The sequence below is a fragment of the Bubalus kerabau genome, chromosome 22 (genome assembly GCF_029407905.1).
Source record: "Bubalus kerabau isolate K-KA32 ecotype Philippines breed swamp buffalo chromosome 22, PCC_UOA_SB_1v2, whole genome shotgun sequence".
Taxonomy (NCBI): Eukaryota; Metazoa; Chordata; class Mammalia; order Artiodactyla; family Bovidae; genus Bubalus; species Bubalus kerabau.
Window position 1 is genome coordinate 15,715,488 of NC_073645.1, and position 13,023 is coordinate 15,728,510.

Genomic DNA, 13,023 nt, shown 5'->3' on the forward strand with positions numbered 1-13,023 from the left:
TTTTGGTGTTAGTTCTAGAAGGTCTTGTAGGTCTTCCTAGAACCATCAACTTCAGCTTCATCGGCATTAGTAATTTGGGCATAGACTTGGATTACCTTGATATTGAATGGTTTGCCTTGGAAATGAACAGAGATCATTCTCTCCTTTTTGAGATTGCACCCAAACACTGCATTTCAGGCCCTTTTGTTGACTACGAGGGCTACTCCATTTCTTTTAAGGGATTCTTGCCCACAGAACTAGATGTAATGGTCATCTAAAATAAATTCACCAAAAGGGAAAGGGGATGGGGAAGGATAAATTAGGAATTTGTGATTAAAAGATACACACTACTATATATAAAATATATAAAAAGTCCTATTGTATAGTACAAAGAACTATATTCACTATTTTGTAATAACTTAAAATAGAAAATAATCTGAAAACTGAATGATTTTGCTGTACACCTGAAATACCGTAAATCAACTGTCAGCTCAGTACAGTCGCTCAGTCGTGTCCGACTCTTTGTGACCCAATGAAACACAGCACGCCAGGCCTCCCTGTCCATCACCAACTCCTGGAGTTCACCCAAACTCATGTGCGTCGAGTCGGTGATGCCATCCAGCCATCTCATCCTCTGTCGTCCCCTTCCCCTCCTGCCCCCAATCCCTCCCAGCATCAGGGTCTTTTCCAATGAATCAACTCTTCTGATGTGGCCAAAGTATTGGAGTTTCAGCTTCAGCATCAGTCCTTTCAATGAACACTCAGGACTGGTCTCTTTAGCATGGACTAGTTGGATCTCCTTGCAGTTCAAGGGACTTTCAAGAGTCTTCTCCAACACCACAGTTCAAAAGCATCAATTCTTCAGCACTCAGCTTTCTTTCTAGTCCAACTCTCACATCCATACATGACCACTGGAAAAACCATAGCCTTGACTAGATGGAACTTTGTTGGCAAAGTAATGTCTCTGCTTTTGAATATGCTATCTAGGTTGGTCATAACTTTCCTTCCAAGGACTAAGCGTCTTTTAATTTCATGGCTGCAGTCACCATCTGCAGTGATTTTGGAGCCCCCCAAAATAAAGTCTGTCACTGTTCCCATTGTTTCTCCATCTGTTTGCCATGAAGTGAAGGGAGCGGATGCCATGATCTTCGTTTTCTGAATGTTGAGCTTTAAGCCAACTTTTTCTCTCACCTCTTTCACTTTCATCAAGAGGCTTTTTAGTTCCTCTTCACTTTCTGCCATAAGGGTGGTGTCATCTGCATATCTGAGGTTATTGATATTTCTCCTGGCAATCTTGATTCCAGCTTGTACTTCCTCCAGCCCAGCGTTTCTCATGATGTACTCTGCATATAAGTTAAATAAGCAGGGTGACAATATACGGCCTTGACATACTCCTTTTCCTATTTAGAATCAGTCTGTTGTTGCATGTCCAGTTCTAACTGTTGCTTCCTGACCTGCATATAGGTTTCTCAAGAGGCAGGTCAGGTGGTCTAGTATTCCCATCTCTTTCAGAATTTTCCACAGTTTATTGTGATCCACACAATGAAAGGCTTTGACATAGTCAATAAAGCAGAAATAGATGTTTTTCTGGAACTCTCTTGCTTTTTCGATGATCCAGCAGATGCTGGCAATTTGATCTCTGGTTCCTCTGCCTTTTCTAAAACCAGTTTGAACATCTGGAAGTTCACAGTTCACATACTGCTGAAGCCTGGCTTGGAGAATTTTGAGCATTACTTTACTAGCATGTGAGTGAGATGTGTGGTAGTTTGAGCATTCTTTGGCATTGCCTTTCTTTGGGATTGGAATGAAAACTGACCTTTTCCAGTCCTGTGGCCACTGCTGAGTTTTCCAAATTTGCTGGCATATAGAGTGCAGCACTTTCACAGCATCATCTTTCAGGATTTGAAATAGCTCAACTGGAATTCCATCACCTCCACTAATTTTGTTCGTAGTGATGCTTTCTAAGGCCCACTTGACTTCACAATCTAGAATGTCCAGCTCTAGGTCAGTGATCACACCATCATGATTATCCAGGTCGTGAAGCTCTTTTTTGCACAGGTCTTCTGTGTATTCTTGCCACCTCTTCTTAATATCTTCTGCTTCTGTTAGGTCCATACCATTTCTGTCCTTTATCGAGCCCATCTTTGCATAAAATGTTCCCTTGGTATCTCTAATTTTCTTGAATAGGTCTCTAGTCTTTCCCATTCTGTTGTTTTCCTCTATTTCTTTGCATTGATCGCTGAGGAAGGCTTTCTTATCTCTCCTTGTTATTCTTTGGAACTCTGCATTCAAATGGGAATCTCTGTCCTTTTCTCCCTTGCTTTTCACTTCTCTCCTTTTCACTGCTATTTGTAAGGCCTCCTCAGACAACCATTTTGATTTGTTGCATTTCTTTTCCATGGAGATGGTCTTGATCCCTGTCTCCTGTACAATGCCACGAACCTCCATGCATAGTTCATCAGACACTCTATCAGATCTAGTCCCTTAAATCTATTTCTCACTTCTACTGTATAATCATAAGGGATTTGATTTAGGTCATACCTGAATGGTCTAGTGATTTTCCCTACTTTCTTCAATTTAAGTCTAAATTTGGCAATAAGGAGTTCATGATCTGAGCCACAGTCAGCTCCCAGTCTTGTTTTTGTTGCCTGTATACAGCTTCTCCATCTTTGGCTACAAAGAATATAATCAATCTGATTTCAGTGTTGACCATCTGGTGATGTCCATGTATAGAGTCTTCTCTTGTGTTGTTGAAGAGGGTGTTTGCTATGACCAGTGCATTCTCTTGGCAAAACTCTATTAACCTTTGCCCTGCTTCATTCCGTATTCTAAGGCTAAATTTGCCTTTTACCCCAGGTGTTTCTTGACTTCCTACTTTTGCATTCCAGTCCCCTATAATGAAAAGGACATCTTTTTTGGGTGTTAGTTCTAAAAGGCCTTGTAGGTCTTCATAGAACTGTTCAACTTCAGCTTCTTCAGTGTTACTGGTTTGGGCATAGGCTTGGATCACCATGATATTGAATGGTTTGCCTTGGAAATGAACAGAGATCATTCTGTCATTTTTGAGATTGCATCCAAGTATTGCATTTCAGACTCTTTTGTTGACTATGATGGCTACTCCATTTCTTCTGAGGGATTCCTGCCGACAGTAGTAGATATAATGGTCATCTGAGTTAAATTCACCCATTCCAGTCCATTTTAGTTCGCTGATTCCTAGAATGTCGACATTCACTTTTGCCATCTCCTGTTTGACCACTTCCAATTTGCCTTGATTCATGGACCTAACCTTCCAGGTTCCTATGCAATATTGCTCTTTACAGCATCGGACCTTGCTTCTATCACCAGTCACATCAACAACCGGGTACTGTTTTTGCTTTGGCTCCATCCCTTCATTCTTTCTGGAGTTATTTCTTCACTGATTTCCGGTAGCATACTGGGCACCTACCAACCTGGGGAGTTCCTCTTTCAGTATCCTATCATTTTTCCTTTTCATACTGTTCATGGGGTTTTCAAGGCAAGAATACTGAAGTGGTTTGCCATTCCCTTCTCCAGTGGACCACATTCTGTCAGACCTCTCCACCATGACCCGCCGTCTTGGGTGGCCCCACGGGCATGGCTTAGTTTCATTGAGTTAGACAAGGCTGTGGTCTGTGTGATTAGACTGGCTAGTTTTCTGTGAGTATGGTTTCAGTGTGTCTGCCCTCTGATGCCCTCTGGCAACCCCTACCATCTTACTTGGGTTTCTCTTACCTTGGACGTGGGGTCCAAATCAACTATACCTCAATTTAAAAAAGAAAAAGAAAAACAAGAGTGTGTCTCCACTTGAAGCATTTTTGTTATTCCCCTTTGGAAACTGTTTTTATAACACCTTACAAGCCACATTAAGAAAAACATCTTATTTTCCTTTATTCTGAGTTTATTGGGTGCCTCAACAGCACATGCCATATAGTGTACTACATGTGGGGATTCAAGGTGCAATTAAACATGACCCTTCTCCTCTCTGGACTGGAACAACAGACTGGTTTCAAATAGGAAAAGGAGTACATCAAGGCTGTATATTATCACTGTACTTATTTAACTTATATGCAGAGTACATCATGAGAAACGCTGGGCTGGATGAAGCACAAGCTGGAATCAAGATTGCTGGGAGAAATATCAATAACCACAGACATGCAGGTGATACCACCCTTATGGCAGAAAGTGAAGAAGAACTAAAAAGCTTATTGATGAAAGTGAAAGAAGAGAGTGAAAAAGTCAGCTTAAAGCTCAACATTCAGAAAACTAAGATCATGGCATCCACTCCCTTCACTTCATGGCAAATAGATGGAGAAACAGTGGGAACAGTGGCAGACTTTATTTTTGGGGGCTCCAAAATCACTGCAGATGGTGATTGCAGCCATGAAATTAAAAGATGCTGACTCCTTGAAAGGAAAGTTATGACCAACATAGACAGCATATTAAAAAACAGAGACATTACTTTGTCAACAAAGGTCCATCTAGTCAAGGCTATGGCTTTTCCAGTAGTCATGTATGGATATGAGAGTTGGACTATAAAGAAAGCTGAGCTCTGAAGAATTGATGCTTTTGAACTGTGGTGTTGGAGAAGACTCTTGAGAGTCCCTTGGACTGCAAGGAGATCCAACCAGTCCATCCTAAGGGAAATCAGTCCTAAGTGTTCATTGGAAGGACTGATGTTGAAGCTGAAACTCCAATACTTTGGCCACCTGATGCAAAGAGCTGACTCATTTGAAAAGACCCTGATGCTGGGAGGGATTGGGGGCAGGAGGAGAAGGGGAAGACAGAGGATGAGATGGTTGGATGGCATCACCAACTCAATGGACACGAGTTTGAGTAAACTCTGGGAGTTGGTGATAGACATGGAGGCCTGGCATGCTGCAGTCCATGGGGTCACAAAGAGCTGGACATGACTGAGCGACTGAACTTAACTGAACTGAAATGAACTTCTCCTCTCTGTCATGACCTATTGGGGGAACAAGTAACTGGGTACATAAATGTAAGTATGTACAACACTCTGGAAGAAGAAAGAAAGAAACAATTGATTCTAGTTAGGACATTAAGGATAAGATTACAGGTGGGGCACTGGTAAAGAATCCGCCTAAAAGTGCAGGAGCCATAGTAAATTTGAGTTCAATCCCTGGGTCAGGAAGATCCCCTGGAGAAGAAAATGGCAACCAATCCATTATTCTTGCCCAGAGTATCTCTTGGACAGAGCAGCCTGGAAGGCTATAGTCCATGGGGTCACAAAGAGTCAGATATAACTGAGCCACCGAGCACACACATAGGACATTAAGAAAGAGTTCATCATAAACAATTCAGGTGAATGTTCTACTACGGGTTTCAGAGTTTTGCTTCAAGAGATCATGAAAGTTTTATTAAAGAAAGGTCTGACAAAAAGTCACATATTTTGAAAACATCATTCTGGTGGCAATAGGAGCAGGTAAAACATTGAGGGCAAGACCTGTTTGAAAACTATGTTAATATTTTGGGTTAGAGATGTTAAAGGATTGACTAGGTCAATGGACAAGAGAATTCAGATAGAAAGAATAGATTCAAGAGAGGTCAGATTCAAAATATAAAGCTTGATCACCATTCACTCTTTCCCTCAGTCTTGGCCCTACTTAACAGTGAGTAATTTTTAAAACTTCATCTTCTGAGGATAGATTTACAACACCACTGTGGGTATTTTGAAGAATGAGGTACACATGTTCAAAACAGTATTTCAGGATGTTCTGTTTTCATAAAAACAAAGAAAGAAACACAATGTGTGTGTGTAGACAGATAGGCAGGGAGACAGACAGGATAATTTATAAAGATACATTCCAAGGTCTTAGCCACTATTGAAGTTGAGAAGGATCCAGAGTTTATTTTCTTCATTTTGCTAAACTGTATTTTATAACTTTTCCTGTAATGATAATGTATTGTTCATTTAATAAACCAAAATTATTCTTTAAAATAATCTTTAAAAGTCACAGTGATTAAATCTAAGGAAGAGTTCTAACAATGTTTTTTTAACAATATCAACATGGCTAAAATAAGTTCATTTCTCCAAGTCTAGTACTTCAGAACAACATGCAGTTGAAATGTGAAAAAGAAGTTTTTAAAAATCTTCACCAATTCATGAAAGTTAAAGTCGCTCAGTTGTGTCTGACTCTTTGCAACCCGAAAGACTATACAGTCCATGGAATTCTCCAGGCCAGAATACTGGAGTGCATAGGCTTTCCCTTCTCCAGGGGATCTTCTCAACCCAGGGATCGAACCCAGATCTCCCACACTGCAGGTGGATTCTTTACCAGCTAAGCCACCAGGGAAGCCCAAGAATACTGGAGTGGGTAGCCTATCCCTTCTCCAGAGGATCTTCCCAACCCAGGAATCAAACTGGGGTCTCCTTTATTGCACATGGAGTCTTTACCAACTGAGCTATCATGGAAGCCCTCACTAATTCATAACTTTATCTTACATAATTAAGGCGTTAGTTAGTTATAAACCACTTTTAACCAAACTGTCATAGCATAACCATAACTGACTAGCAAGGAGAGATAAGAAAGCCTTCCTCAGTGATCAATGCAAAGAATTAGAAGAAAACAATAGAATGGGAAAGACGAGAGATCTCTACAAGAAAATTAGAGATACCAAGGAAACATTTCATGCAAAGATGGGCACAATAAAGGACAGAAATGGTATGGACCTAACAGAAGTATAAGATATTAAGAAGCAATGCAAGAATACATAGAAGAACTATATAAAAAAGATCTTCATGACCCAGATGATCACGATGCTGTGATCACTCACCTAGAGCCAGACATACTGGAGTCAGAAGTCAAGTGGGCCTTAGGAAGCATCACTACAAAGCTAGTGAAGGTGATGGAATTCCAGCTGAGCTATTTCAAATCCTAAAAGATGATGCTGTGAAAGTGCTGCACTCATTATGCTAGCAAATATGGAAAACTCAGCAGTGGCCACAGGACTGGGAAAGGTCAGTTTTCATTCCAATCCCAAAGAAAGGCAAAGCCAAAGAATGCTCAAACTACCACACAATTGCACTCATTTCACATGCTAGCAAAGTAAAGCTCAAAATTCTCCATGTGAGGTTTCAACAGTTCATGAACCAAGAACTACCAGATATTCAAGGTGGATTTAGAAAAGGCAGAGGAACCAGAGATTGAATTGCCAACATCCCTTGGATTATAGAAAAAGCAAAAGAGTTCCAGAAAAACATCTACTACTGCTTTATGACTATACCAAAGACTTTGACTGTGTGGATCACAACAAACTGGAAAATTCTTCAAGAGATGGGAATACCAGACCACCTTACCTGTCTCCTGAGAAATCTGTATGCAGGTCAAGAAGCAACAATTAGAACCGGACATGGAACAATGGACTGGTTCCAAATTGGGAAATAAGTACCTCAAGGCTGTATATTGTCAATCTGCTAATTTAACATATTCAGAATACAACATGCAAAATGCTGGGTTGGATGAAGCACAAGCTGAAATCAAGATTCCTGGTAGAAATATCAATAACCTCAGATATGCAGATGACACCACCCTTATGGCAGAAAGCAAAGAACTAAAGAGCCTCTTAACGATAGTGAAAGAGGAGAGTGAAAAAGTTGGTTTAAAACTCAACATTCAGAAAACTAAGATCATGTAATCCAGCCCCATCACTTCATGGCAAGTAGATGGGGAAACAATGGAATCAGTGAGAGACTTTATTTTCTTGGGGTCCAAAATCACTGCAGATGGTGACTGCAGCCATGAAATTAAAAGAGGCTGCTCCTTGGAAGAAGTCATGACCAACCTAGACAGCATATTAAAAAGCAGAGACATTACTTCACCAACAACTGTCCGCCTTGTCAAAGCTATGGTTTTTCCAGTAGTCATGTATGGATATGAGAGTTGGATTATAAAGAAAGCTGAGTGCCAAAGAATTGATGCTTTTGAACTGTGGTGTTGGAGAAGACTCTTGAGAGTCCCTTGGACTGCAAAGAGATCAAACCAGTCAATCCTAAAGGTAATCAACCCTGAATATTCATTGGAAGGACTGATGTTGAAGCTGAAACTCCAATACTTTGGCCTCCTGCTGTGAAGAACTGACTCACTGGAAAAAACCCTGATTCAGGAAAGACTGAATGCAGAAGGGGGCGATAGACAATGAGATGGTTGGATTGCTTCACTGACTCAGTGGACATGAGTTTGAGCAAGCTCCGGGAGTAAGTGATGAACAGGGAACCCTGGTGTGCTGCAGTCCATGGGGTCACATAGAGTCAGACACGACTGTGTGACTGAACTGAACCAAACTTTCAGAACTTACTGTGCTACTGTTCACTAGATTAGTACCACTGTATACAATTACAGTAGAATGTTACCTATAATTTAGATCTTTTAATTACCTTGTAGTTTTGTTTTTGCTTTCACAGAAATAACCCGTTCTCTAAGTTCCCCACCCCACTCCCAAACTCTTATACCCCACAGGTATGATGAATCAGCTCATGTTTTCCATCTGGACTTAGGAAGGTGAATGTTTCGCCTGCTTCACTGCCAAGTTTTCCTGGGCTAACGAGTTTGAACTTAGATGCCACCACAGTTGGGCTTTTTGTTAACGCTTGGCAGGGTTGAAAAGCATCTTTTTCACACTTCTGTACAGAGCAACCGGAACACTCTGTGTGTCCTGTACCACGATCTCTCACTCCTACCTGGGCCTTCAGACGTGTCTTGGTGGCCGTTAGGACTCTGTTCCCCCAGCCCACTGGAGTCATCACTCTGCAGCATTCCAGAAATCCCTCTCCCACTCTCCATTCTGGAGCGCATGTAGATGATGAAAGGATAGGGTGGAGTATTGAGAGCAATGTATTTAACAGGAAGTAAAAGAAAACATCAATGAATTACCTCTTCTTTTTTGCAGGGGGTTGGGGGGGAGAATGTAACTTCCAGGTGAATTAATCAGCATACTTGTTTAGAAGTGGATTATCTATTCTGGCACAGTAGCAGAAATTACAATTTCTGATTTGCCTTGTTTTGCCAATATTGAAGCATTTGTTCTATTGAATGTGACTACATGTACAGACAAACTTCTATTTAGTCTCACACATGAAAAGAGAAAGCATAAGGCCTATAATTCAACTGGTTTCTCTTCCAAGCATTTTAATCACAAATTACTAAATCTAGTTTAAAAGGATAGCAAAAGATACAATTGTTCATTCTATCCAAGAGGGATTGTTTCCAGGTCCCCCTGGATACCAAAGTCCAAGGATCCTCAAGTCCCTTGTAAAATGGCATTGTATTTGCATTTAACCTACATATATGGTCTCACGTACTTTCAATTGTCTCTAGATTACTTATAATACCTAATACAATGTAAATGCTATATAAACATTTGGTGGAAAATTCAAGTTTTGCTTTACGGAACTTCCTAAAAAAATTTCTTTCGAGTATTTTTGATACACAGAGGCTGAGCCTGTGGATATGGAAGGCAGATTTTGTTATTTTCCCCTAGTATTTGTTCTATCAGCAGCCATGAAATTAAAAGACGTTTGCTCCTTGGAAGGAAAGCTATGACAAACCTAGACAGTGTGATTAAAAGCAGAAACATCACTGTGCCAACTAAGGCCCATATAGTTAAAGCTATGGTTTTTCCAGTAGTCATGTATGGATGTGAGAGTTGGATCATAAAGAAAGCTGAGTGCCAAAGAAGAACTGATGCTTTTGAATTGTGCTGGAGAAGACTCTTGAGAGTCCCTTGGACTGCAAGATCAAACCAGTCAGTCCTAAAGGAAATCAATCTTGAATATTCACTGGAAGGACTGATACTGAAGCTCCAATACTATGGCCACCAGATGCGAAGAGCTGACTCACTGGCTAACCATCAAAAGATCCTGATGCTGGGAAAGACTGGGGGCAGGAGAAGGGGACAACAGAGGATGAGATGGTTAGATAGCATCATCGACTCAATGTATATGAATTAGAGCAAACTCTGGGAGATAGTGAAGGACAAGGAGTCTGGCCTGCCTCAGTCCATGAGATCGCAAAAAGTCAGACTTAGCAACTTAACAATTTGTTCTATCAATATAGCTTGGCAGCATAGACTATCTTGAACTGCAGTTAAAGCCTTCCATTTATAATATTTCAGTTGCTGCTGTATCAAAAGATCAGAACAATGACCTGCTAAAAGTAGGAAATAATTATATATTCCTCCTATAGGGTGAATATTTCATAGGTTTGAGAAGAAATGCAAATCCTAAAGAAGAATTCAAGAAAAATAGAATGCTTCAAAGTAATGTGTGTCCGTGTCATTTTCCCTCCAAGACTAATTAGCAGTGAAATACTTTTTGCCAACTATATTAAAACCAGAAAGCCCTTCTATAAATGAAAGTCGGAATTTATAATATAAAAGGCAATCTGAATACTAATTATTATAGTCATTACATGGTTTACTTCAGATCTGTTTGTTACAAACTCTGGGTTTGAAGGAAAAAACATGCAACCTCGTTTCATGGTGCACTATAACTAGTACTCAGTTATGCTAATAATTCCGAATTATGTAAAATAACAGATAACCCAAACATCCTCCCAAACATGTTTCAGAGATATTTTTAGTTATTTGGATCTAGGTACCCATGATTTGAAAATTCACTCATCCTCAAGTAAAAGAACAAAGCCGCTACCGAGAAATGTAGAGATGTGACTGTCAAGAATTCCCTGTTTTTAATAGACGATGCAGCACATTCTTACTCTCCTTTCCCTTAGATCAGCAGGTGTCTCCGCAGCTCCAGTAGACTGAGAAAAGGAAAAGGAGGGGGCGGAAAGGAAAGGAAATGTCTGTGTGGTTTGGTCGTGGGGGTGGGAATGGGGGATGGTTTAATATCATGATTAAAAGCTTTCCTCCTCACTTTTCAAGTTCGCACCCATATTAACGATCTGACATTAAGGATTATGCAGCGGAGTTTGGGTCTGTCCATCTGCAACTTATAAAAGGAAACGAACAAGGAAGGGATAGGAGGCAGCAAAGAGATGCGGGGAGAGAGCGAGATGTAGGCGCGTGGGGACGGGAAGGGAGAGGCGGATTTGGCAGTCCAAGTAGGGACGGGAAGAACAGGAATGGAAAGTGTGGCCTGGCCGTCCCGCCCTGCGGTGGGGAAGGTGGAGCCCACGGCGTCTCACTTCCCCTCTCCCCACCTCAGCCTTTTCCTTTGTAGATGGGGGCTCTTGGGGCATCTACAAAGGGTCGGTCGACTATAAAAAGGAAGGTTGTCTCCTGAGGACGCCCAGGCTCGAGACCTCGCTCTTGGAGCAAGCGGGCGGGCGGGCAGGGGTGGCAGGGACAAGCAGCGGCCCGAAGGCGACGGTTTTGCAGGCGCTGGAGAGGAAAAATCCTCCCGCGGGTCTAGGCGCTCCAAGTCAGGGCCGTCGGTGCAGAGGAGGCTGCTGCGCTCGCCCCGCCCCACAGAAGCCATTCCGGAACGCTCTATCCCCGCGCGACCTTTGCTGGCTTCGCCTTGTCCCCCAGGGTATCGACTCTCTAGTCCCGACCCCCTCCTCGCCGGTTCGGGCGACGGTCGGCAAACAACATGGCGGCCCGGCTGCGGCGCCTCCTCTCCAGGCCCCCGGGGTTGGCAAGGGTGGCAGTGGCCAGCGCCCGGGCCCCGCTACCTGTGAGCCGAGGCGGGGGCGGGGAGGGGGCGACAGAGGCGAGGAGCTGGCCGGAGCCGCGGGCTGGCGGGCCCAGCGAGCGGGGGCGGGGGCGGGGGCGGGGGCGGGGCGGGGCATCCGGGCGCGCGCGCGGCGCGAGCGCGAGGCCGCGGCGCGGGCGCGGGCGCGGGCGCGGGCGGGGGCGGAGCGGCGGCGGAGGCTGGACGCGGTGGCCCAGAGCCCTCTCGCGGCCGCGGCGGCAGCAGCGCCAACCCCAGCAGCAGCCTGGCCGCCGCCGCCGCCGCTGCCGCCGCCTCGCGCTCTAGCCGCCCGGCCCGACATGAGTGAAGCGGAACGGGTGCCCTCGCCCGCCGCGCCGCCGGCGGTGGCGGCGACTGCGCCGGAGGAGAAGAAAGGGAAGGAACCGGAGCGTGAGAAGCTGCCGCCCATCGTGTCGGCGGGAGCCAGTGCCCCTGCGGTAGGTGCCGGGCGGGGGCCGCGGGGCGCCCCGACGGCCGGTCGCGAGGGGGGCGAGGGGCGCCCGGGGACCCGCTTCTCCTCCAGGGAGCCCCGGACCCGCCCGGGGAGAAGCGCTCAGGCTGCCCTTCCTCGGGCTGAAATCGAGTTGTGTCTCGAGGACAGCCGTGATCATTTCTCGAGCTGCACCTTCCACCCTCGGGGAATGCCGGGGTGGCCGAGTCAGCTGGCTGTTTTCGGTCATTTTCTGGTTTGGGGGCTTCCCTCTTTTTCTAAGGAAATGACCAGCATTTTGGAGTCCATCGTCTCTTGGATGAGGATAAGGTGTCAAGCAAGCGGGAGTGGGTTTTCCGCTGAGCCGTCTGCCTGCCGTGGGAGAGCGAAGATTTCTCCCCTTTTCCTCGCTTTTTCTTTCCGTTCCCCCTTCAGATTGAACAGGCTCTGAGGCGAGTTTCCACTTAATTGTGACCTTTCGGTTGCTGTCAGGATAGTGGGAGGTAGATGCCTCGGTGATGGGTTTTCTTTTTCATATGGTACAGACATGTGACGTAAGGTGGGGAAGCTTTTTTAACCTTATATTTAAACTCAAGGGATCTAAGCTTCTCGGGGATGATTTCCCAGCTGGATTTTCTTAAGGATTATTTGGAGAGCGCTTTCAGGCTTCAAACTACAGATTGCCAGATGATGTAATGGGACAGCCCCTCTTCCCTACTTTTACTGGTGGTTATGACTGTTTACTTTGGAGCGCACACACACACAAAATTAACCTCTAATTTTTAAGATTTTTTATTTGATCCCATATTTATATACTTCTTGAAACTTCAGTACATTTAAAGAGCATGATTTATGCAGCCTGTGTTGACAAAATAGTAAAAGTTTAGAGAACATGATACATTTTCCTTATTCCTGGTTGCAATTCATT

The 13,023-nt window shown here is 43.9% G+C and overlaps 1 protein-coding gene across 2 annotated transcripts in view; it reads left to right on the forward strand.

Annotated features, from left to right (window-relative positions):
• Positions 1-13,023, forward strand: part of HECTD2 (HECT domain E3 ubiquitin protein ligase 2) — a 95,156-nt gene that overhangs the window by 9,469 nt on the left and 72,664 nt on the right. Inside the window, exon 1 of one of the 2 annotated variants that reach the window (XM_055559968.1) lies at positions 11,825-12,102. The exons of the other annotated variant lie outside the window; for it this stretch is intronic. Within the exon in view, the coding sequence (XP_055415943.1) occupies positions 11,965-12,102 (138 nt within the window). The 5' untranslated portion in view covers positions 11,825-11,964. Of the gene's footprint in view, positions 1-11,824; positions 12,103-13,023 lie in introns of those variants that run through there. 2 annotated transcript variants of the gene reach the window in all.